General features: G+C 42.6%; 1 protein-coding gene across 4 annotated transcripts in view; it reads left to right on the forward strand.

The window, feature by feature from the left end:
• tsl (membrane-attack complex domain containing protein torso-like) overlaps nucleotides 1-11,914 on the forward strand; it is a 108,869-nt gene extending 96,955 nt beyond the window's left edge. For 3 of the 4 annotated variants that reach the window (XM_076205567.1, XM_076205568.1, XM_076205565.1), the window contains exons 2-6: nucleotides 4,876-5,098; nucleotides 5,332-5,671; nucleotides 5,829-6,030; nucleotides 6,745-6,830; nucleotides 8,086-11,914. In XM_076205567.1, the coding sequence (XP_076061682.1) occupies nucleotides 4,889-5,098; nucleotides 5,332-5,671; nucleotides 5,829-6,030; nucleotides 6,745-6,830; nucleotides 8,086-8,333 (1,086 nt within the window). In that variant the 5' untranslated portion in view covers nucleotides 4,876-4,888 and the 3' untranslated portion in view covers nucleotides 8,334-11,914. The remainder of the gene's footprint in view (nucleotides 1-4,875; nucleotides 5,099-5,331; nucleotides 5,672-5,828; nucleotides 6,031-6,744; nucleotides 6,831-8,085) is intronic. The other variant, XM_076205566.1, reaches the window with a different exon arrangement.
• Nucleotides 11,915-25,000: the final 13,086 nt, after the last annotated feature.

Genomic DNA, 25,000 nt, shown 5'->3' on the forward strand with positions numbered 1-25,000 from the left:
CTCCCTCCCACCCTCTAATTACGTAACTACAGCCACTAAAACCCCCATTAATCCCTATACGGCGTCACACTTAATGTACTTTGTTCAGGCTATGACATCTAAGGATATGTGGAGTCATCCCCTCCGTCCCCTCACCCACCACCACTTCAGATGGAGTTTCCTCTCAACTGAATAAAATGGACTGTCTTTGGAAAAAAAAGACTCCCCTCCTCCTCCTCCTCCCTTAATATTTCCTGCGGCAGGAGCCTTCACCTCGCCACCCGTGCACCTGTGCGACCTTCGTGACCTCGTGGCGGTTCTTTGGTATTTCCACACTTTGATCATACGCGAGAATCGAGGTCATGTTCTGTAGGTGACCTCGAGTGCCTTTACCTTAAAAATAAAATAAAATAAAAATAATAATAATAATAAATAATCAGGTTTATCGAGATGAGTCTTCATTTTTCTTTAGGGTGACCCCCCCAGACGAATAAAATCGTCTGCAGCAGCTAAAATGAATATGAATGGTGACACAAGTGATTTTCTGGAAACATAGTTGTATCCTGGTGTACACTTCTCACACGCACATGCACACTTCACACACACACACACACACACACACACACACACAGTCTCCCGATCTCTCTCGCACACACATACAGACAGTCTCTCTTTTTCTCTCACAAGCACATACACAGTCTCTCTCTCACAAACAGTCTCCCGCTCTCTCTCATACAGGAATAGATCAAAGCATGTCTCCAACCCCACCCCACCACTATTTCCCCCCCCACCCCCACCCCAATCCACCCGCTAAGTCCACCTTGGGCAAGGCGGACTTCCTTCTCCTGCAACAGACAGCCCGGTGGTCCCCTATCAGGACCCCGCGTGGTCCCCCCTGGGAGCCTACCGAGCGACCTTTAAGCACCAGGGAACCTCCGTTTGACCTATTACCACCGTTATTTGAAATAGCTGGGAAGGGGGAGGAGTGGGAAGAAAAAGAGGAGATAAAAGAGGGAAAAGGGGGAGGAGCAGGAAGAAAAAGGGATGTGAAAGAAGACAACGAGGGTAGGTAGGAAGATTAGTAGGAAGAGGAAGAAGAATCTATGTAATAGTAGATAGGGAGGAGAAGGGTGAGATATAGTATAAAGGATGTGGAAGAGGAGGAGGATGGAGGAAGAGAAAGAGGAGGAGGAGGAGGAGGAGGAGGATGGAGGAAGAGAAAGAGGAGGAGGAGGAGGAGGAGGAGGAGGACAAGGGGAGGGGAAGAGGGGGAAATTCCTGCAGTGCCCTGAACGGGACACTGGTCAGTACCTGATTTTTTTTTTTTTTTTTTTTTTTTTGTCTGGATCCTGCAATGTGGTCAAAGAGGACATTCAGGCGGCCTCTGAAGTTACCGTAGCTCTTCAGGAGCAGGCGAAAAACTGGACTACAAGTGATTACAGATGATTACAAAGAGCATGGAATCAAGTGGTCTTTGTAAGGCTGTAATTTTTCTCTTTGTCATAATCTATCTGTTTTTATTATATATATTTTTCTTGTGCTAGCTAGATAGGAATAATGACAGTTGTTTAATAAAATCACCTGGCGGCAGCCAAAAATGCGTTGCAAAATCTGGCTGTGATGTTCAACCATCCGTGTCACGTGGCAAGGTGAGACGTGATACGGGACGAGAGACGGAAATGGTACAATAAGAGTCAAAAAGTTTCGATCAAGTCTAATCATACCAGAAACAAAGGAGAATAAACAGTTTTGAGGGTTTGAAAATAAACAGATAAATAAATAGATAAATGCATAAATAAATAAATAAAATAATAATTATCAGTGACTGCTACTTATCCTGGGCCTCCAAGCACATGGGGCAAAGGTGGTGGTTTCAGCCACATGAGAATATTAAAATGGAGGAGACTGCATGAGACCATAAGGCCTATACTAACCAGTTCCATATCCATTACCACCTATCATCCCCATCCATAAACTTATGTAACCTTCTATCAAAATAACCAATAGTTTCAGCGCTCACTAAATGGTTACCAAGTATTCCATTCGTTAACCACTATTGGTAGACCAGTTCTTGCCTATTTCCTTCTTTAATTTAAAATTGGCGTTTAGAGGAGGCACCTCTTTCTTATTATAATGAAAAACTTAATAATCATCATGTTTACATCAAAATCACCTCTAACGATCGTGTACTGTATAATTGAATAACACGTTGAGATTCTATTTCTCTTGTCTGAAGTCAGAACCTTTACCGGTTTCAGTGGTTTTAGGTTCTGGGCCAAGGTCACCAACGATATCGGTGTTAGACACCATGTAACTAAACATTTATTATTATTTATATTATTAATATCATTATCATTATTATCACCATCATCATTATTATCATGATCATTACACTGGTCAACAAAGAATTTGTCCCAAGGAAAACAATAGCTGTATTTTATGTTTTTGCATGCAGAATCCAAAAATAATGTCCATTTTCCCCCATCACCCACATTTTTTGTGTTCCACGGTATGTTACGTTACGTGTGTTACGTGGGATAAATTTCAATCAAGCAATTGGCAACACTGCGTGAGATTGTTATACGTTTGGCAGTACTGTGTTTGAAGTGTTGGTGTGAGGTTGTGTAGTGCGCATTTGTGTGGCAATAAGTTTGTGATATTGCACAGTAGCGTACCCGCCATTCACCTTCACAATGCCAAGAAACTGTATAAACCACCCAGACAATTTTTGCTTTATTTGCGGTGTATTGACATTCAAGTCACAAAAATTGTGTTTCACGCCATTGATTAAAAGGGTTATGGACATTATTTTGGCTGCAAATTGGGGGACCAGGATAAAAACTGTGCTCTCGTGTATTGTGTAACTTGTGTCAGGCTTCTCACTGCATGGGCGAAATGTTCACGCCATATACCATTTGCCATCCCTATGGTTTGGAAAGAACCAAAAGATCATATTTCAGATTGCTACTTCTGCATTACAAATATAAAAGGTATAACATCAACATCCAACCATACTGTAAAATATCCTAATTTATCATCTGTTATGAGACCAGCACCTCACAGTCAAGACTTTACTGTACCTCAACCTCCAAAACAAATGAAACTAAGTGATGATCAGTCAAGTGAGGAAGTTATGGAAAAATAAACAGAAGACGGATTTTTAGCCAATCTGTTCTTCAAGTGAACCACATTTATTGAGTCAGGGAGATCTGAATGATCTTGTGCGGAATTTAAACTTGTTAAAAAAGCAATCTGAATTTCTTGCTTCCAGGTTAAAGGGCTGGAATCTTCTCCAGAATGAATCCAAAGATAGTTGCTATCGTAAACGACATTATGATTTTGAACAGTTTTTCTCACTTGAGGATGGTGTGGTGCTTTGCAATTATGTGTATTCTGTTATAGAGGAACTTAACCAGAAATATGACTGAGTGGCGCTTGTTTATTGACTCTTTAAAAGTGAGCATGAAAGCTGTTTTGCTCCACAATGGAAATAAATTTCCTTTTGTTCCTCTGGCTCATGCAGCTAACATGAAGGAAACACATGAGAGTATGAAGCTTCTATTGCAAAAAATTAAGTATGAAGAACATAAATGGAATATCTGTGGTGACCTAAAGGTTGTGGCACTTTTACTTGGAATGCAGCTGGGTTACACAAAGTTTTGTTGCTTTCTCTGTGAGTGGGACAGTCGGGATAAGAAAAATCATTATGAAAAGAATGTGTGGCCCAAACAATCTCTGACCCCAGGAGAGAAGTTGCCAATCCTCCTCTTGTTGATTCAGAGAAAATTTATCTGCCTCCTTTGCATATTAAGATAGGGTATGACGCAAAAATCAAAGAAGGTATTTTTGTTGGACCACAGATTATAGAGCTGATGAGAGACCAGAAATTTGATGAAGGACTAATTGATCTTAAAAATGCTGCATGACTGTCATTTAAGAAAGTTTGCGCAGATTTTTTGGGGAATCACAAAGCAAATAACTATTCTGAAGTCGTAAAAGGGCTACTGACATCCTACAAGGCCTTGGGATACAATATGAGCCCAAAGATCCACTTCCTAGACTCTCGAACTTTTTTCCTACAAATCTTGGCCCCGTCAGTGACGAGCACGGTGAGAGGTTTCACCAGGACATCCTGAACATGGAAACCCGGTATCAAGGGAAGTGGAGCTCTTCAATGTTGGCTGACTACTGTTAGACTCTAAAAAGGGATCTCCAGGAAGCAAAATACACTAAAAAATTGTACATTTCTACATTTTAAGGGTAGGATTTATTGAAATGTCAGCCTCATTTATTAGTTACAATTGCTTAAAGTTTAATATACAGTCACAGAAAAACTAAGTCTGATAGAAAAATTCTGAAGACATATTTGAAACCAGCAGAAAAATTCTATCAAGTTCATCTTCCTTTGCTTGTGGGACAGGTTTTTGATAAATATCGCTGACCAGTGTTATCATTACTATATCATCATTCCCATTTCATTATCATCATTATTATAATTTCATAATTATTACCATATATTATTATATCATTACTCTTATTATTACTACCATCATTATCATTACTGTATTATCACATCATTATCATTATTATTATACTATCATATATTTATCATAAACATATAATTATAATCTAAAAATCGTTTGAGACAAATGAGAGAGTGATAGGTGGGGAGGGGTAAACGAAGATGGGCCTTAGAATACGTTAGGACAATAAACGTATTCTAAAGCCCATCTTCGTTTACTCTTCCCCACCTATCACTCTCATATAATTGTAATTATTATTATTATCAATATTACTATTATTACTACTACTATCATTACGAAATAGAGACCATGGCTTCTATTTGTACCTCTTCACACCTTTGTTACATTTCAACTTCTCTTTCACCTGACGCAGGTGCGAGTCGGTGATGGCTGGCGACGGCGCCGCAGCGGCCGCCGGATCGGGAACATGGGCAGCACTGGTGCTCGCCGTCTGCCTCGTCTGCAGCGAGGGGCGCCGAGGTAATCCCAGGGAGCGAAACACGGCTGATCACGACAATGACCCCCTTGGGGAGCTGCAAGTGGGGCGTTCTATGAATATTCTCCCTCGATATGGCTACCTGGCGCTCTCCATTAAGGTTAGTCGAAGGACGAGATTTTGTGTGTGTGTGTGTGTGTGTGTGTGTGTGTGTGTGTGTGTGTGTGTGTGTGTGTGTGTGTGTGTGTGTGTGTGTGTGTGCGTGTGTGTGTGACTCTGATGTTATTAATTGCTTTAAGGTCTTGAGGAACCGTATCGAGGCAATTCCAAAGTTACCTGTACTTGTCCTAACCACTTCAGTAAGAATTTCCTCGTCTTTCCCGAACCCCTTAGGTCTTTCCTCACCGGACCGATAACGACTGGATCTTCCGGGAGACGACGATGGAGCTCTTCCAGAGGAATTCCTACTGGACGACCTACAGCCCCAGCGAGCCTCGAGGTTACGACGAGCACTTCCTCCTCGACTTCTGCGACGACACCCGGGAGCTCTTCCGGGCCTACTTCGAGAACTTCGAGATAGAGGGTGTGTCGGAGCCGTACCGGGTCTTCACGAACTCGCTGTCGGCGCGGACGAAGGCGCAACATCTGGGCATTCACTCGACCTTCCTCAGCGACGAGTATTCCTTCGTTCTCGTTCGACTCTTCAGGAGATCGAGAAGAGCCTCCTTCACAGGTAATTTATATAAACATGCACACTTCACACACACAGTCTCCCAGTCTTTCTCTGTCTCTTTCACACACAAATACGACTGAAGTACAACCTTCATCAATACCTGATGCAAGTAACTCAGAGCACACACTCGACTTGTCTCTTCCCCTTCAACCTCCAGGAAACGTGACGCTCAACGCTCACTTCAAGAGCGGGATCCGGGACATTCGGGTCGGATCTTCCGAGTCCGTCAACCAGTTCATCGACAACTTCGGGACACACGTCATCACCGAGTACGAGACTGGTGACGTCATGTACCAGGTATACGCCTTCGGGGACCGCATCTACCGATACGTCAAGAGTAAATTCGCTCTCAGCCGAAGGTGAGTCACCGTTGCCGTCAAAGGGTAGAAGGAGGGGTTGGGGAAAGGGTGTTTGGGTAATGGGGGTGGGTTTCTGGGTTCATTAATGTGTGTGTGTGTGTGTGTGTGTGTGTGTGTGTGTGTGTGTGTGTTTTATGTGTCATTGTTCTCTCGGATAAGAGCTCATAGCTCATATATGACCCTATCTGTGAGTATTGCTGTGACTACATGCACACACACACACACACACACATACACGCTCGCGCATACACATATACATACAACTCTTTGCCCATCAGAGCTGGAGTGTCGGCTCGCAATGCAGCGATGTTGAATTCTTTTTCAGCCCTGGGCGGGACTCGAACTCTAATTGCTGAATTACTGGTCGAGAACGGTACCACTGCACCGTCGAGCCATTTGATGTGTGTGTGGTTACTGACCTATTTGGACATGATGTATTGGGAATTATTACTGAAACATATGAAATCACTTATTAATACGAATGTACCTTCTTCCTCATCCCATTCTTCCTCTCCCCATCCCCCATTTTCTTTCCTTTATCTTAACCCCCCACCCCCACCCATCCACCCAATTACGGGGCTCTTGTCTCGGGATCCCCCACAAACTGAAATTCCCAACCAACGTTCATCTCACCACCCCCTTCAATCATTCCTTTTCCTTCTCCTCCTCCATTTAACTCCCCCTCTTCCACCTACACACTCTCCTCCTCCTCAGCAGCAGTACGATGGAACTGGCGAAGATGAACACCTACTTCACCCCGTACTACGCTCTGCACGTCGGAAAAGTCAAGCTCGCTTCGGGTAAGTGAAATTTGAAAAAATGAGTTCGTGAAGGTCAAATGTCAAATAACGAGGACCTCAGATCAGGTCAAGTCAAAGAATGAGGACCTCAAATAAGGTCAGGTGTCAAAGAATGAGGACTTCAAACCAGGTCAAGTGTCAAAGAACGAAGACCTCAAATGAGGTCAAGTCAAAGAATGAGGACCTCAAATCAGGTCAGGTGTCAAAGAACGAGGACCTCAAGCCAGGTCAGGTGTCAAAGAACGAAAATCTCAAATCAGGTCAAGTCAAAGAATGAGGACCTCAAATCAGGTCAGGTGTCAAAAAACGAAGACCTCAAGTCAGGTCAAGTGTCAAAATACGAAGACCTCAAATCAGGCCCTATCAAAGAACTGGACCTCAGTAACCGAGAGCCAGCCAGGGTGGTTGTTCTTTTACGTGTTCCGAAGACGGTCACTAAGCTGAATAGAATTTTCTGTTGTCTGCCAGAATAAGATATATCAATACGTTCTCGTAACGAAGGAAGGGGGAGGGGGAGGACAAACTCGATCAAGTTCTTTGCTACGATGTCATACTAGAGAGCTTTTATTCTAGCTAAATCCAGACGAGTTCATTTACCCGAGGTCGACACCATCGGAACGCAGGACACGGGTATTGCAAAGGGCAAAGTGCCCTCTACAAAGGGCATAGATCCTCGCTAAGGGCAGAAAGATCTCAGGTAAACTGACGAAGAACTTCTTCGTCCCTTTTTACCAAAAGGATGCTCTGAGTTCAAACTCATTTTCTCCCACTGGCTAAAGGTGAACGCCAGTATAGAGAGGGAGGGAGAGAGGGAGGGAGGGAAGGAGAGGGAGGGAGGGAGGGAGGGAGGGAGGAAGAGAGAGAGAGAGAGAGAGAGAGAGAGGGAGAGGGGGAGAGAGAGGGCATGGAGAGAGAGAGACAGAGAGTGAGAAAGAGATAAATAGACAGTCTGAGGGACAAATAGAGGAAGAGAGATATAGAGGCATAAACACAGACAGACGCAGGTAGATAGATAAATAGAGACAAAGACACAAAGAGAGAGAGAGAGAGAGAGAGAGAGAGAGAGAGAGAGAGAGAGACAGGCAGAAGCACAAATAGAGGTAGAAAAACAGAGACAGACGCAGATAGATAAATAGAGACAGACAGATACAAATAGAGAGAGAGAGAGAGAGAGAGAGAGAGAGAGAGAGAGAGAGACTGACTCATCAAAACACAGACCCTCTTTTAGAAGGATCTAACCAACTTTCTTCTTCAGGTCACCCCGACTTCGACCATGATGTCGGAAACGCTCTCAAGTTCCTCCCGTACTACCAGTACTACCAGAGCATCTTCAGCTTCTTCAACCAACCCAAACTCAAGGACAGACTCCTGGAAATGAAAGGTGACGTCATCATCAGTCTCAAGATGGAGAAGATCACGGCCGTTGTGCCCAAGACTCCTGAGAGAGCTTGGCTTGGAGAGATCCTTGACAACACCCTCACACTGTATTACGTTTCACTTTGAGGTCTCAGGCTATATGAGTATATTTCTCTATAACTGCCTCTTCCCCTCCTCCTGCTCCTATTTCTTTCTTCTTTTTTTATGTCGCACCTTTCGCTATTTTTTCGTCATCGCTCTGAGATCTATGGCTATATCTGTCTCTACGTCTTCCTCTTCCCTCTCCTACTCCTTGTTTTATTCTGATCTTACACCTTTCGCCATTTTTTCATCACACACCCCATTACTTAAAATAGATCTTTAGTTTCCATTTCATAGCAATGCTCAATCTAGAGATCTAGAAAGCGCCTGACCACCGTATACTTCAGTGACAACTTTTACCTCCGCGGAATCTACCAGAAGGTCTGACCTTCTGTTCCCGCAAACTCTACCAAGAGGTCCGAACCTTCTGTTTCCTACGAACTTCAGCAGGAGGTCTAACCTCTTTCTACAAACTCTATTCGGTCTGACCTTCTCCAAAAAACTCTACCAGGAGGAGCTGATCTACTTCCAGGAACCCTTCCAGAAGGTCCTGGCCTTCAGCAGGAGGTCAGACTTTACTAGGTCTGCCCTGTTTCCAAGAACTCTACCAGATAGAGGCGGCCTTCTGCACCCGCGAATTCTACCAGGAGGTCTGACTTCCTTCTCCCGCGAACTCCTGTAGGACGCTTGACCTTCTCGAGAGCAAGGTCCTGTCTTTTAAATTCTATTTTTCCTAAAAGAAAATGTTATGATCTTTCATCAGCCCGCAGTCTTCTAGGGCATCCGTCGGAAGAGTCCCCTACAAGGTATAACAACATTTCATATCTTGGGCTGAAGGGATTACTTGAAGTGATATATTTGTCTTTCCCTTTGCCTTTAAGGCCCTACGCAGTGGTTAAGTGCCTTTGCTCTGGTGATAGTGCTCTTTAAGTGACCTTATTTCGGACCTGCCGAAGACTATTGCGACCTTGTATCCTATCCCACGTTCGCAATGCGGGACAAGCGGCGATGGGGTTACATTTCTGGTCATCGATACGTCGCTTTAGTGTTTTTAGTTATTACGTAAAATGTCTGATTACTCTGTTACAGGACCAAGTGTCCTGACTCAGGAAGAGTGTGTGGTCCAAGACAATCGGTGACATCATTGGATCCCGCAGCATGTGGTCTATAAGATCCTGACGTCACTGGATCTCCCAGCATGTGGTCCACAAGACCCTGACGTTATTAGGTCCCTCAGCATGTGATCACTGGCGTCACTGGATCCCAACATGTGGCCCACAAGAACCTGTCGCCATTTCATCTCCAGCATGTGCTGCACAAGATCCTGACGCCACTGGATCCCCAATCATGAGGTCCACAATATCCTGACGTCACTACATCCCCAGTATGTGGTCCACAAGTCCAGGGCATCGCTGAACCCCCCGCCCCCCTCCAACATGTGATCCGCAAGTTTCTGATGCCACTGGATCCCTTTATGTGGTCATAAACTCTGACGTGGTCCACACCAGTTTCTGACGTCACACTGGATTCACAGGCGCCTGTGACGTCACTGGATTCTCCAGCCCTTTGCGTCAATGGATTCGTTCATCTTCATCCCAACATTTTTTTTTACATCTCTCCCTTAGCGCCTTCAGCATGACATGCTTTACATATTTTGTTCTAATTGAAGACTAAGCGGACTATAGGGGGTCCCAATCGACTGGGATTTCGTTTAATACGGAGTCCACCAAGGTGCATACAATCACCTGTCTTCCTCCTCCTCCTTCTTGACCCACTACTACTCACCCTTCACCCCTCTCATCCTCACCCCTCTCACCCTCATCCCCCTCCTTCTCTACCTCGTACTTCCTTCGCAAGACGTGAATTGTTGACCCCTTCCGTGGCCGGACGCCGCCAGGCGATTTTATTCAGACGTGTGGTACTCCCGCGATGCTTTTAACTCGCAGGCGACAAGGCCGATCTCGCGAAGGGCGCTTCAAGCACAACGACGGCGCCTCTTGTGACTGTGGACGTTCTTTGTTATCATTTTTTGTTTATATATTCTTTGTTGTTGGTACTTTAAGGCCGAGGCTCAAGGGCGTATCAGGACGTGGTCCTTCAGTGGCTCTGGCCCTTCGAAGCTGCCCTTCGAATCCATTTGTGTCGAAGATACGAAAACCGCTCGAACCGAGAACTGAGTTTCGATTCCTGACGGGTTTACGAAACTGAACCAGATTCAAAGCCTCAAAGCCCATGTTTCGGAGCCTTTTCCTATAGTGAACAAAGGGTGTACAATCAGGAAAATAAGTTCTTCAGTGTTTTACTAGATACTGAAACAGTTTCAATTCACCTACACCTGAAGGAAGCGTTGGACATGGTCACGCAAGCACAAAAAACAAAACACAAAAAACAAAAAACTCCGATTATCTACTGAAATGAATTCGTCGTAGGAATTTTTCGTATCATTAGGTATCAAGGATGCAAACCTTACTAAGTGTCGATGAACTTAATTTCCCAACTGTACACGATGTTTCTTTTTAATATATACAGGATATGTCACTGTATTATGGCGGCGTTGTGCCTAATTGTGAATACTATGTATCGGTGCGACAGACCCACAAGCCCTTACTCATGTGCTGTGCATATGCAGTGGGTCACGTGTATGTCTACATATATATATATATATATATATATATATATATATATATATATATACACATATATATATATAGATATATATATGTATGTATGTATACATACATGCATACATAAACACATATAAACGAAGATAATGGCTTATTTGTGATTTAGTGAGAAAACGTGTTCAATGTGGGTGTCCCTTTACTATTTTCAGTAGATAAATGAAAACAAGTTTGTTCGTTCGTATTTCCTGTCTTGTGGACACGGCTGGTGAGTTCACTTGTATTTGAAGGAGATTAAGCGATTGAATGTGACAGAGAATGATGAAACAGGGTCAAAAGTGTAAAGTACATAAATGTATGATGTATACATATGCACATATACAAGGTACGTGTTTATATATATGCACGCATGTATGTATACGTGTATGCATATATGGTTATAAGATAATACACAATGTATACCAACCCCTTGTCTTTTGTAATATGACACGAGACAATGCAATATGAAAAGTGGTAAACGTATCACCACAGGGACCATTATGTTGTGTTCATGTTCATTTCCCATATGTATTATTCATAGGGTTGGCATCATTTGTACATACGTACAGTTACGCTGAAGAATCCTGTCTCATTTCCTGAAATTAACCCTTTTATTGAATAAAATCGCTGCTCAAGTTGTCTAAAGAAAATGAGCTTTCCTAGCTCACTATGGAAACATATTTTTCTATATATATATACATATATTTTACCGTAACATGATCTATAAGTTATGTTACCATAACTAAGAATTGGTGACAGGGTTTTCCAGCGTGACTGTGCTTATGAGGAGCCCTGTTTTGTGCATAAGTTCAAAATATCCTCAATACTCAAAGAGTGTAAATGTGATTGCATCAGCTAAAGGTTCTCTCCACGGACACTGGAAGCTTGTCTGGATTTGTGAACCGAACCAAATCCTTTATACAGTATCGTAATTATTGTAATAATAGAACATTTCATTGTTATGTTTTGAGTGTTTTAATCTTACCTACCTACATGTGAGGGCTAGATGAACCCAATGATGATGGCTGGAATGGTGACAGTCTCAGAAGGAAACGGTGTGTATAAACAGGCAATGTATCTCAAAATACACACACACACAATAAAGAGAGGGTTAGGTGGAGTGTGTGTACCTATATTTAAAGAAAGTTTTCGAAAAAATCACAATTGTCTACTATGGGAATAAGAGTATATTGAAGGACTGAGAGGTCTACATCTTCAATGGAAGGGAATGGGCGTACGGGTTGATGAAGAATATAAAGGTGGCCTTTCACTACATAGACCCCAATCAGGCCAATAATGATAAAAAAAAAAAAAAACTGAATTTTTTCAAATTTCGCAGGTAAGTCATACGAGAAGAGATTGAAGAGAGAGATGACATGATGAGGGGAGGGCAAAGTTGACATTTCTGGAGGAAATAACACAAACCAGAATCAAACACAAATCTAAAATGAGCTATAATATATAGAGAAGTGGCTGAAGACTACAAGGGATTTAAGTTTTTCATACCGTTTTCATATATGAATTAAGAAAAAAAAAAGACGAGTTACAGCAATTGGAGAATAAAAGAATGAACTTACAAGCATAGCTCTCTTCCTGTATACCACAATCAGGTACTGTACACACACAGGCACACAATCAATCAATCGCACACACACACACACACTGCTGGTATGGTCTTGACCATACCACAAACCGTGTTTGTATGCGAGTAAGACTAGGATGGAAAGAATTGTAAATCACAAGTCCAACACGTGATTCAAGATCATGGTGAATCACACACATACACACACACACACACACAGAGAGAGAGAGAGAGAGAGAGAGAGAGAGAGAGAGAGGAAGGGTGGGTGACACCAAGTAACACCTCAAGGCTCTTCTCACGTATACGAGTACAACCCAAAGACGATGGACCCTGACCTCGCGCCTGGGTTGAGCCGCCCCCCTCCTTCCATGCAATCAGGCGAATTCCTATTGTCATGCTAACAAACACGGAAGATCATTTTCAAATAGTGACTGGCGTCTCGGATGAAGGATTCAAATGTTTTTACTACCGAAGGCCAAAGGACGCTGGGTCACTAGGAACAAAATACCTATGGTATGTCCACACATACCTGAATGCATACATATTCATACATACGAGTATGTATACACACATATATACACATATTCTCTCTGTGTGTATGGGGGTGACTACATCGATATTGGGGTTCTTACTGCTGGTGAGGATAACGATGGTTTGAGTAAGAGGAAGAGGAGGAGAAAGAGGAGGAGGAGGAGGAGGAGGAGGAGGAAGAGAAGGAGAAGCGCTATTAATGGACACAACAGACATGATAACGACAGCAACGACAAGCGAGAGTGACGAAAAGGAAAGTGACGAACACAATGAACGTAGTAATCATCACTCAAGCAATTATGGAGAAGGCAGTCAAGATGGGAATATCGTAAGTTACGAGCAAGCATTTGCGAGGTCGTAAGTCGAGTGAGGTCATGACGTCACAGCTGGAGATGAAAGGCTCCTAATTAGAAGACAAATTGGCCAACAGAAGAAAGAAAAGGTAGAGAGATTTGTGTGGATGTAGAATGATTGCATGTGCATACACGCATACATAATTATGTAGTTCTGCATATAGCCATATCCATGTATGTAATTACTGCAGTAGAAGGTGAGGAGCCTACAACCAGGAGGCACGTAACTGCGGTCGAAGCCGCCACCTTTGCCCTATGCGTTTGGATTGTTGGGGCATGTAGCAGTCATTACTGGGAACCCGAGAGGAGTGCTGGATTCGAACTCACAACTAAGCGCGAGACCAGCACGATCCGATTACGCCACCAGCGTGAATACTCGGGTCATATACCGTATACACATGTGCAAACATGTGTATACGATATATGACCGATCGACTGCCAGAGACAACTATGTCGTCTTTTGAATCTGAAGATAATCTAAGCCTCAAATACACACACACACACACACACACACACACACACACACACACACATATATATATATATATATATATATATATATATATATATATATAGTCAACAAAACACCTTTCCCGCATTCACATAGAGCAAATCAAAATCCTATACCGCAGATCAACAAGCACCCGAATTTCGTTCTTTTATTATCCCCGGCCACAGTGTGGGCTAACAGGTCTCTCGTCACCATGGCTATATATTTTGTTTTTTACCAAAACCAGCTTGATTTGGGATGGGAGGGAGAGGGGGATTCCCTTGGCCAAAACGGGGTCCCAATCAATGACGCCCCCCACCACCACCCTGGGGGGGATGGGGGCTGGGGTCTATAGTTCCGACCCTTAACAGAATAATATTTTATTTTCCGCCAGAATAAAATAACCAAAGTGCGCAACTGTGTTGAAGAGGTTCGGGGGAATCCTTTCTTCAAAATAACACTAAAAAGTCACTTTCTCACTTCCCACTGCGTGGGAAGTGAGAAACCTCTGGTAGGCAAAGCCCTTTCAGTTGAGACAAGCTATTTGGTCGCCTTCCCCCTTGGCCAGGGCTGTCGGGAACCAACGCAGCACCACTGGCCAGGCAGGGAAGCGACCCAATAGCGGCAAACATAATCACTCATACTTGTAATTAACAACATCTCGTTAGTGACACTAACGATCTTGCTAACGACTGCCGGCCCGCTACCGGAAGTGACGTAAGAGTAATGCGAGGTAATGGGGAGTAATAGTGAAAGTAATAAAAAGGCAACCATTTACGCCTCAGGAGAAAGGCCAAGAGGAACTTGTTTGTCTAAGATCGAGCTCGTGCCTTCATATTTGCGAGGAGAGATCGAAGCCTAAAGGGGTTATCACATTGGATTATTTTTCCACCAACCTCCGATTGATCGGCGGTACCGCCCACCTCCAGAACTTTTTTCGCCGTCAAATCAACAATTGCAAACTATTTTGTTCTCTCAACAGCGTACATAAAATGTTATTTGATATGTTGGAGGAAAATTGTTTTGCTCCAGCATATCCGGTTCCCTGTTGAGAGCTGCAGGCTGCAAAATTTCTCCAGTAGTCGGAGGAAAAATAGTCCAGTGTGATAACGCCTTAACGCACCACCCTGTTCCGGGCTCGACCTCGGGTCTCTAATGGCGAGTGGCCCTTGCACTAGCTGCTGTCTAAGCACAAAGGGAAAAGGTAGAAGTACTCCGAGTGTCCCTTGATCCACTATTGGAAGTGAATAAAATCGACTGGCGACAATTAGATTATATAATAGGTCTTATAACCTATTTTGAGTAAAAATACATATTTCTAGAAGAAGGTGAAGAGCGTACGCTAGGAGGCGCTGATTAGCTGCGGCCAAAGCCGACACCTCTGCCCTATGCACTTTAAGGAATGTTAGGTTAGGTAACAGTCACTGAAGGGAATGGAAAAGAAGTGCGGGATTCGAACCCACAACTGAGTGCGAGACCAGCACGCTTCCGATTACACCACCAATAGAAAGGAAGTGAAATGTTCTTTTCCAAAAAACGCGAATTAAACAAACAGCTAAAAATGTGAGTATTTTCGAAATTAGAACAATGCTATTGAATATTCACAAAGTAAGAGTTTTATATCATGTGATAATCTTTTCCAAAATAAGGCTCTTTTGGAAACTAGTACAATGCTATTTCAAAATCCTCAAAAGTTGAGTTCTGAATAACGTGATGATCATTAATCTAAAAAAGAAAGAAAGAAAATCATCGTTGTATTTTTCGTATTCGATTAAATAATCCAATCAGTCCATCATTTGAGTAAACAGATTAGATGTTAAATTTCGAAATCTAACTAAAAGAGTTAAACTCGTTCAAGGACATTGTTGTTCTATGTCCTAATTCTGTCTGCATTCTGGCAATTTTATTCAGGTTGTTGAAACCCCTGAAGGACCAACCTTGAAGGCCTCACGTATATACGTCCTTCGTGTCTTCGGTGTCCTTACCGGAGGACCTGATAAAACTCCTGAAGAAGGAGGAAGTTGGAGACAACGTGATTTTTTTTTTTTTTTTTTTTTTTTTTTTTTTTTTTTTTTTTTTTTTTTTTTTTTTTTTTTTTTTTTTTTTTTTTTTTTTTGCTGCAGAGGACCTCCACCATGGTACTAACGACAGGGAGTGCTACATACTATGGGTCTCAAGATCGTGACCACGTGCTGTGAGGCCATAAGGATTATAGGGTCGCGGTTACTAACAAATACTATCGTCTCGTTAAAGCATGTTGTTTTCGTTGGGGTTATGGGCAGTTGCATTATCCATGCACGTACGCGAAGACGTACACACACACACAAACACGCATATACATTTTCATTTATAATTCTAGTATTTTGTCAGTGATAACTAGCGTTTCTATCCTTAAGAGCAATATCACATCGAAGAAGTATCTACATAGAGGTAGTAAAGGAGAGATCTGAGGAGGGTAGCAAGATGGAACAGAAGAATGAAAAAAAAAAAAAAAAAAGTCGTATATGTACTAACTCGAGATGTATTTGCGCGCTGGCCTCGCATTCCTTTATTTGTGGGTTCGAATCCCGCACTCCTCTCCGATTCCCAGCAGTGACTCCTGACCTAGACATGGATTTCCTTCGCCTGAAGACTGCCGTAGCATGGAGCCCTCTGTACCCCTGACCTCTCACCCGAAGACTTGATGTTTTTGGGTCGCCCGAAGGACAGAGTCTACTGTAAGAATGCAATAACTATGAAGGACCTCAAGGCTTCTCAGATCCCAAGTACCATGAAGAACCTCAAGGTTGCAATCAACCTAGGAATGGACCACATCACCATATACATGATCATCCGTACGATCAACAATTTCCAACAACAATGGCTACCGATTACCCCGGGATGACACTGTGCTCAACTGGTGTTCGGTGTTCTATGAGTTGGTGTTCAGTACTTGCTGAATCACTGATGCTTAATTGCTACGTTTTTGTTTGTGTTATGCCAATGTGTGACCTGTTAAATGTTGTTGGAATTCTGTTTATTTGGTAAATACATTTCTTAACCAATTTCTCGGTGCGTTACATCCTCAACACATAGAGAAATAGACAAATAGAAGATAAAATATAAACAAATAAACGAACAAGTAAACATAAATGAATACAAACAATGAAAAAACAACAACAACAACAACAAAGTAAACTGACGAAAGTCACGTTTTACTGAACCGACCTTTCACAGGTGTGCCTCAACTATTTCGTCGTCTTCGTGCACTCTTTATTTCTATTGTTACCAGCGTGACGAGAAGCTTACGACAGGAGGCGCTTAGCAGTGCCATTAACAGTCACCTTTGCCCTACGTGCTTTGACGACCACGACATGGAACAGGGCCACTCTTATCCCCATGTTAGTCCTTATTCTTACTCATTATCATCACCATTCATGATTTTACTTTCATTTTCACAATTATTTCACAAACGATTAAAATAATGTTTGGACCTCCACTCCACTACTCCCACTTCCTGTGCCCACTTTCATCCCTCCCTCAATCCCTCCACCATCTTCCCCCACCCTCACCCCTAAATCTCCTTTACTTTTACCCTCTCTCCAACACTTCTCCATCATGTACCTTGCATCCTGTCGTATCCCCTTCCATCCTCCCTCCCTCCCTCCCCCCATCGGAAAGGTCACTATCAATGACCTTGATCCGATTACGTCATGTCGACGGAGAAAAAATGGCGATCATCATCATCGCCTGACGGTGGCAGATGGGATGAAGAAGTGTTAATCAACGTGAGTTTGCGTCGAGTTTAACCCATCTTCGCAGCGAAGGGATTAGATTATAATTCGGCAACTGAGTCCAACCCCCTCTGACCTGATGATGTCGACCGGAAATCACGTAAGAATAAATAGCAGGTCATGTAAAAATAGCAACTGCCTAAAAAGAGAGAGCTGCAATTTATTTTAATTCCAAAAATGTGTCCTGAACAAGAGAGAGAGAGAGAGAGAGAGAGAGAGAGAGAGAGAGAGAGAGAATATATATATATATATATATTTTTTTTTTTTTCACGTAAAAATAGGTTCCATGAGGCCATTTATTTCACGTAAACATAGCCATACCTTTTCACTGGGTCATGCAATAATATAATTACATCAAAATTATATACACTGACACCTGTCGTGCATGTTTGATTCAGATCGCTGGGACATTATATCAATACATATCATTATCACAAATGAGTTTCCAATACGCGTTTTTGCCTTTCTTTTATACAGATTTTTTTTTCCATTGAAAACAAGTGCTTGACACTACTTATTTATGTCAGCAATCGGATTTTTTCTACTATTATTTCATTCCTTTTTTTTCATCACCAGGGCATGCTATGACGAATATACATATCTTATACGGGCTAGGACAAAGCATATATTTTTGTTATTCTTTCATATTAGCTTTTTGGATAAAAAAAAATTAGAGCTTACCATTGCATAATTGTCATAATTTGTGTGTTACGATCAAACTAAATATTACCAGATTATTTTACTCTATCATAATATATATATATATATGTATATATATATATATATATATATATGTAAATATATATTATACATACATATATATTATATATACATATATATATATATATATATTATATATACACACATATATGTATATATGTGTGTTTGAGTGTATGTATTTCTGTATACATAAAATGATAAATTAATTAACCACGAGAGGGCTAGTTACTTCTCGTAAAAAGAGATGAAAGGAAAAATGTAACCCTGAAACAGACTAGCAAACACAAAACAAAAACAAATAAAAGGAAAAAAACAAAACAATGGCTGCATTGCGAAAAGCAACCTCCCCTCTCTCAGGTCTCCAAAGGACACGTAAGAGTAAAACCCACAACAGGAAGTACGTTGCGTCATTGCCAATTACGCCTCCACACTCCTTCCTCCTCCTCCTCTTCCTCTCCCCTGCCCCGTAATTGCAGGACAGTCTCTCCCTCTCTCTCTCTCTCTCTCTCTCTTTCTCACTCTCTCTTCCTCGTCTTCCTTTCCCCGTGAATGGTCGTCAATCTCCATCTCTTTCTCTCTGTCTCTCTCTCCTTTTCCCCTCCCCGTAAATGCCCGTCAGTCCTTATCTCTCCCTTTCTCTCTATCTTTCCTTCTCCCTCTCTCTTTAAGAAGCCTCATCGTTACAATTCTCTCTTTTCACACGTTCTGTTGTCGTGGGGGATGGAGATTGATGTGTATTTCACACACATTCAACCCTCCCCCTCCTCCTCTCTCTCTTCCTCATAGAATTGATTGCTCTCTGGGTCGTCAGACAGCCTCCACTCCATCCCCCTCCACATCCTTCCACCTCACTTACTTCCTTGTATTCCACTCTATCTCACTCCATTCCCCTCTATCCACCTCCACATCACTCCATTTTTCTCCATCTCAATCCATTCCCCTCCATCTTACTCAATTCTCCAGCATCCCACTCCAATTTCCTCCATCTCACTTCATTCTCCTCAATTCCATTCCATTTTCCTCCAACTCACTCCATTCCCCGTTATCCCCCTCCATCTCACTCAACTCTCCTCCAACGCACTCCATTCCCTAGCATCCCCCTCCATCTCACTCTAATTTCCTCCATCTTATTCCAATCCCCAGCATCCCTCTCCATCTCACTCTACTCTCCTCCATCTCGCTCCATTCCCCTCCATCTCGCTCCATTCCCCTCCATCTCACGCCATTCCCCTCCAATCACTCCATTCTTCAGCATCCCCCTCCATTCTCCTCCCATTCACACTATTCCCCAGCATAATCATCTCACTCCAATTTCCTCTGTATCACTCCACTTTCCTCCATCTCGCTCCATTCCCCTCCAACTCACTCCATTTCCCAGCACCTCCTCCATTCCCCTCCATTTCACTCTATTCCTCAGCATCTCCATCTCACTCCATTCTCCTCTTACTCACTCCATCCCCTCCATCTGACTCCATTTCCCTTCACCCCCTCCCCACCCTCTTTTAATCCTCTTTCATTGTTTTCCTTCGTGTTTGTTTCTGACTTCTCCTTGATGGATGTTTGTTTTCACCTCTCCACTTTTTCCCCTTGACCTCCTCCTCCTCCTCCTCCTCTGGCTGCCCTCGTCCAATGCCAAAAGCCTGTCTTCTCTCTTTCTGTCTTCTTTTTCTTTTTCCTCTTCATTTTCTCCCTTTTCTTCTCCTCTATGTGCTCTCTTTTTTCTTCGTTCTCTCGTATTTTTCATTTCTCTCTCTCTCTCTCTCTCTCAACCGGATTAAACCCTTTCCCTTTCATCTTGAGTGTCGTCAGGCTATTCTATTCATCTCCGTGGCACCCTCTCAGTATACCATAGTGAAATCTTTTCAATTTGCTCCCATGGTCAAGTGACGCCCGTGTGTGTGTGTGTGTGTGTGTGTGTGTGTGTGTGTGTGTGTGTGTATGTGTGTGTGCGTGTGATTGTGTGTGTGTGTGTGTGTGTGCACGCGCGCGTGTGTTTGTTATATGATTCCATTCGAAGGCGGAGCTAATCATGGCACCACCTGGCTGGCCTATTGCTTACATAGTACTCACGGTGTGTGTGTGTGTGTGTGTGTGTGTGTGTGTGTGTGTGTGTGTGTGTGTGTGTGTGTGTCTGTGTGTGTGTGTGTGTGTGTGTGTGTGTGTGTCTGTGTGTGTGTCTGTGTGTGTGTCTGTGTGTGTGTGTGTGTGTGTGTGTGTGTGTGTGTGTGTGTGTGTGTGTGTGTGTGTGTGTGTGTGTGTGTGTGTGCGTGTGTGGCTGTGGTTCACAAGATTGAATAACCTTTATATCTCAAGAAGACATCAGTCTCAAGACGACTTCGATATTTCCAGATATAGATGTCTTCGGTGTACATGTTTATGCTGCAATGTATTGCAGTGCTGACAGTAAAGACACCGAAGTCGTCAAAGTTACTGTACAGTGACTATTCAGTTCCTTCATGTCACTGCAGGTGACGTAAGGACAACTGAATGATGACATCACTCTCTGAATGAAGAGGCCTCTCTGTTGTTGTTGTTTTTGTTATTTGTCTTTTGTTGTCCCTGTTCTTGTTTTTATTCTTAGCATTGTTCTCGTTTTTGTTTTTATTGGTTGTGTTCCTACTCGTATCCTTCCTCGTGTTCTTGTTCTTTTTGTTCTACTTGCCGATCTTCCGGTTTTTACGCCTATGGTCTGCTTTCGTTCTTTTATCATTGTTCTTGTTCTTTTCATTGGTGATATTTTTGTTCATATTCTTGTTCCTGTTCTTGCTGTTGAACTGCTAGATCTTGTTATTGTTTGAGTTATTGCTATGTTATGGTCTCATCCCTTATTCTCGTTAATACCTTTCTAATGATGCAATTTGCTCCAACGCTGTAACCGTTACACAACAATCCAGATAATAACGACCATTAGTGATTGCCACTTACTCTGGCTATCCAAACACATAGCGTTAAAGCGACTACTTGGAAACAAAGGAGAAGAAGTTAGAAAATAAGAACATAAGAATGGAGAAGACCGCAAGAAACCATAAGGCCTAACTAAGCAGTTCCATGTGTCTTACCACCTGTCATCCGTATCCACCTTCTTTTAAAGCAGTGGTTCTTAGCCTTTTCCAGTGCTCGTACACCTTGATATCTCAGAAAATTTCCTCGTACCCCCATCCAATACAAATACAATGCAAACATATGAAAAGGATGAGTGACACAAACCTTATTTGCTTTCTCATTGTAAATATACAGTACCATTGCACTGGCTATCATGTCTCGTATCCCCAGGCTTAAGGTTTCGAACCCCAGGTTAAGAACCACTGTTTTAAAGCAACCAGTTGTTTCAGCGCTCACTACATGGTTACTAGAGTGTATTCCATTCGCTAACCACTCTGTTGATTAACCAGCTCTCGTCTATTTCCTTCTTCAATCTAAAGTCCAATTTGATAAAAGATTCCTGAGTTAGCCAGAATAAATAAAGCTCGTTATTTTGACCTCGTGGAGGGCTCCCCGCAATACAATAAAATCGCCTAGCGGTAGCCATAATAGCAAATTAAGACGGGAGTAATTGCATTGCTATGGAAATAACACGTCATTTCCGTCGGTATGACGTTATTATTAACTTATCTATTTTTTTTTTAGTTCTAACTAATATTCAGTAATGCCTATCCTAAGCTAAGTTAAAATAACTTGCATACATACATATACCAATGGCTATTTCCCCTTTACAATGGAGGTAGCCAAAAAACAAAGGCATAAAATCCACTCCCACTCATTACATCCCCACATACTCCACTCCCATTCACCACCCTCCCTCCCTCTTTTCTTGGCTCCTCCTGAATGACGAGTCATCCCGGCATCTTGCCCACTGCTCTAGGACAGAGGCAGTGTAGCAAGGCATAGCACATCTACAGCAAGGCCACTTCATTTCATCGGCGACCCCCCCCCCCCTCTACGTCCCCTCATGTAGAAAAGAGAAGACAGGGAGAAATCCCTTCGGACTGCGTCAAAATACCATTCACACATACTCCTCCCATCCCCCACCCACTACCTTCCATGCATCACAGCATCATCCTTACACAATAATTCTCCACTCACCCCTATCTTGTGTCTTTTCCCTTCTTTCCTCAACAGACATTCCCCTCTTTCCCAGTGCCCCTTTTACTCCATCCATCCACTTCATCTTTGGTCGTCCCCACCAAATTCACTCCTTCCACCTCTGCTTTCCACACCTCTTTTACTAATCTTTCTTCACTCATTTTTTCAATGTGTCCAAACCATCCTAATACTCTTTCATCAGCCCTATCTACGAACTCCCTTTTCGCACCTGCTCTCCTCCTCATTTCCTTGTTTCTCACTCTATCCAGACTAGTAACTCCTATCATACTTCTCAGGGACCTCATCTCAAACACATTCAAACTCCTCCTCTTTTATGTTCCATGTTTCAGCTCCATACAGTGTTGTGGGCACAATCACCCCTTCATAAAATCTCCTCTTAGCATCCATTCCCATATGTCTATTTCTCATTACACTTTTTAATCCTCCAAGGCATTTACTTGCTTTTCTCAATCTACATTCTACCCCCACCTCCACTCCTCCCTTCCCTCCCATATTCGCACCCAAGTATCTAAAACTATCCAATTTCTCCAGTCTTTCTCCCTTAATATTTACTTCCAATTTGCCGCCACGTTCTTCCCTTGTACATCTCATTACCTTACGTTTATCCACATTTATCTTCAACTTCATTCTTTCGCACACGTTCCCAAACTCTCACACTAACTTCTTTAATCCCTCCTCTGATCCTGCCACAAGCGCAGTGTCGTCAGCAAACAACAACTGGCTTATCTCCCATTTTTCTCAATTTTCTTTAACCATCTCCAATCCCCGGCCCATTATCTTTGCGTTTACCTCTCGCACCACCGCATCCATGCATAGATTAAACAGCCAAGGCGACATGGCACATCCCTGGTGAAGTCTCACCTTTACTTCAAACTACTCATTCTCTCCATTTCTGATTCTAACACAGGCTCTACTACTCTCATAAAAACTCTTAACTGCTCTTATCAACTTTCCTCCTATCCCATACATCTGCAATACCTTCCACGGTGCCTTCCTGTCTACCCTGTCATAAGCCTTTTTCAAATACATAAAGGCTCAAAAAACCTCCTTACCTTTTCCTAAAGCTTTCTCACATATTTGTCTTACCACAAAAAATTTATCCACAGAACCTCTACCTGTCCTAAACCCACACTGTTCCTCACCAATTACTCCCTCTGTTCCTCTCCTAATCCTCTCAATCAAAACCCTCCCATAAGCCTTCCCAAATAACATTCAACAAACTAATCCCTCTGAAACTACTACACTCACACTTGTCCCCTTTTCCCTTGTAAAGTGGAACTATACATGCATTCCTTCAGTCCTCGGGCACTCTATCCTCTTTTAGATAAACATTAAACAACCTCACCAGCCAGTCCACCATCACTGTACCTCCTTTTTTTAGACACTCTGCATGACACCCATCAAACCCAGGTGCCTTACCTGCTCTCATCATTTTAATAACGGCTTTCACTCATCTTTTCTTATTTCTCCTCCATTTTCCGCATTCATCACTCATTTTCGTAGCGCTTCCCACTGCATCTACTTTTCCCTCCCTATCCTCCTTCACATTTAACAACTCCCTAAAATACTCTGCCCACCTTCCTCTTACTGCCTTCTCTTTCATTATCACCTCTCTATCTGCACCTTTTACCTTTTCTTCTCTACTTGATTCGCCTCCCTTTCCTTTCTTAATTTCTTTCCAAAACATCTTTTTATTATTTTCAAAGTTTTCTGTCGTACTCTTACCCCAATCCACATCAGCTCTCCTCTTTACTTCTCTTCTCTTTTCTTTGTACCTCTCATATGATTCTCTAGTCCTATTTTGTAACCAATCTGTGAATGCTTGCTTCTTCTCTTCTACAAACTTCTTTGATTCCTCATCCCGCCACTCACTACCCTCCCTTCTATTTCCTAGCCAAACGTAAACTAACCAAAGATTTAGTTATTGACTTACCGAAATACGAGACAAAGTTAACGCATTCCATTTAATAAATAAAAAACAAATAAACAAATGAATGAATAAATAGATTAACAAATAGATAAAAAATAACAATATTAAATATTATAACTGACCTATTTTCAGTGTGTCTTATATAGCGTCTTTTAGGAAATTATTAACTATGACTTAAGAGGAAAAGAATTGTGTCTTTTGGCGTTCTAATCACCTTTTGTTCCACATCAGTTTTTGAACAAAGACTCAGGAAATGTTGACCCGTAATGGGTTGACGCGTTACCTAAAGCAATCACACAACTTTCGATCAATTTGCCCACCACTTCCTCTTCCTCTTCCTCTTCCTCCTCTTCACCTCGGGGGCTTGAATGGGGGGTCACGATCTTGTTAGCTTGCATTCAGACACGTTCACATATTTGTGCCCACGCATAAACACATGGGATTGCACACACGCATATAACCTCATAACATGGGTTTGCACACAGTCACATACATGCGGGCGTGCGCGCGAACACACACACACATAACCACACGCCAAAAGAATGTTAGTATGTGTGTGTGCGTATATG

This window comes from Oratosquilla oratoria, chromosome 22, assembly GCF_046742065.1.
Source record: "Oratosquilla oratoria isolate Oo_2021 chromosome 22, ASM4674206v1, whole genome shotgun sequence".
NCBI classification, from domain to species: domain Eukaryota; kingdom Metazoa; phylum Arthropoda; class Malacostraca; order Stomatopoda; family Squillidae; genus Oratosquilla; species Oratosquilla oratoria.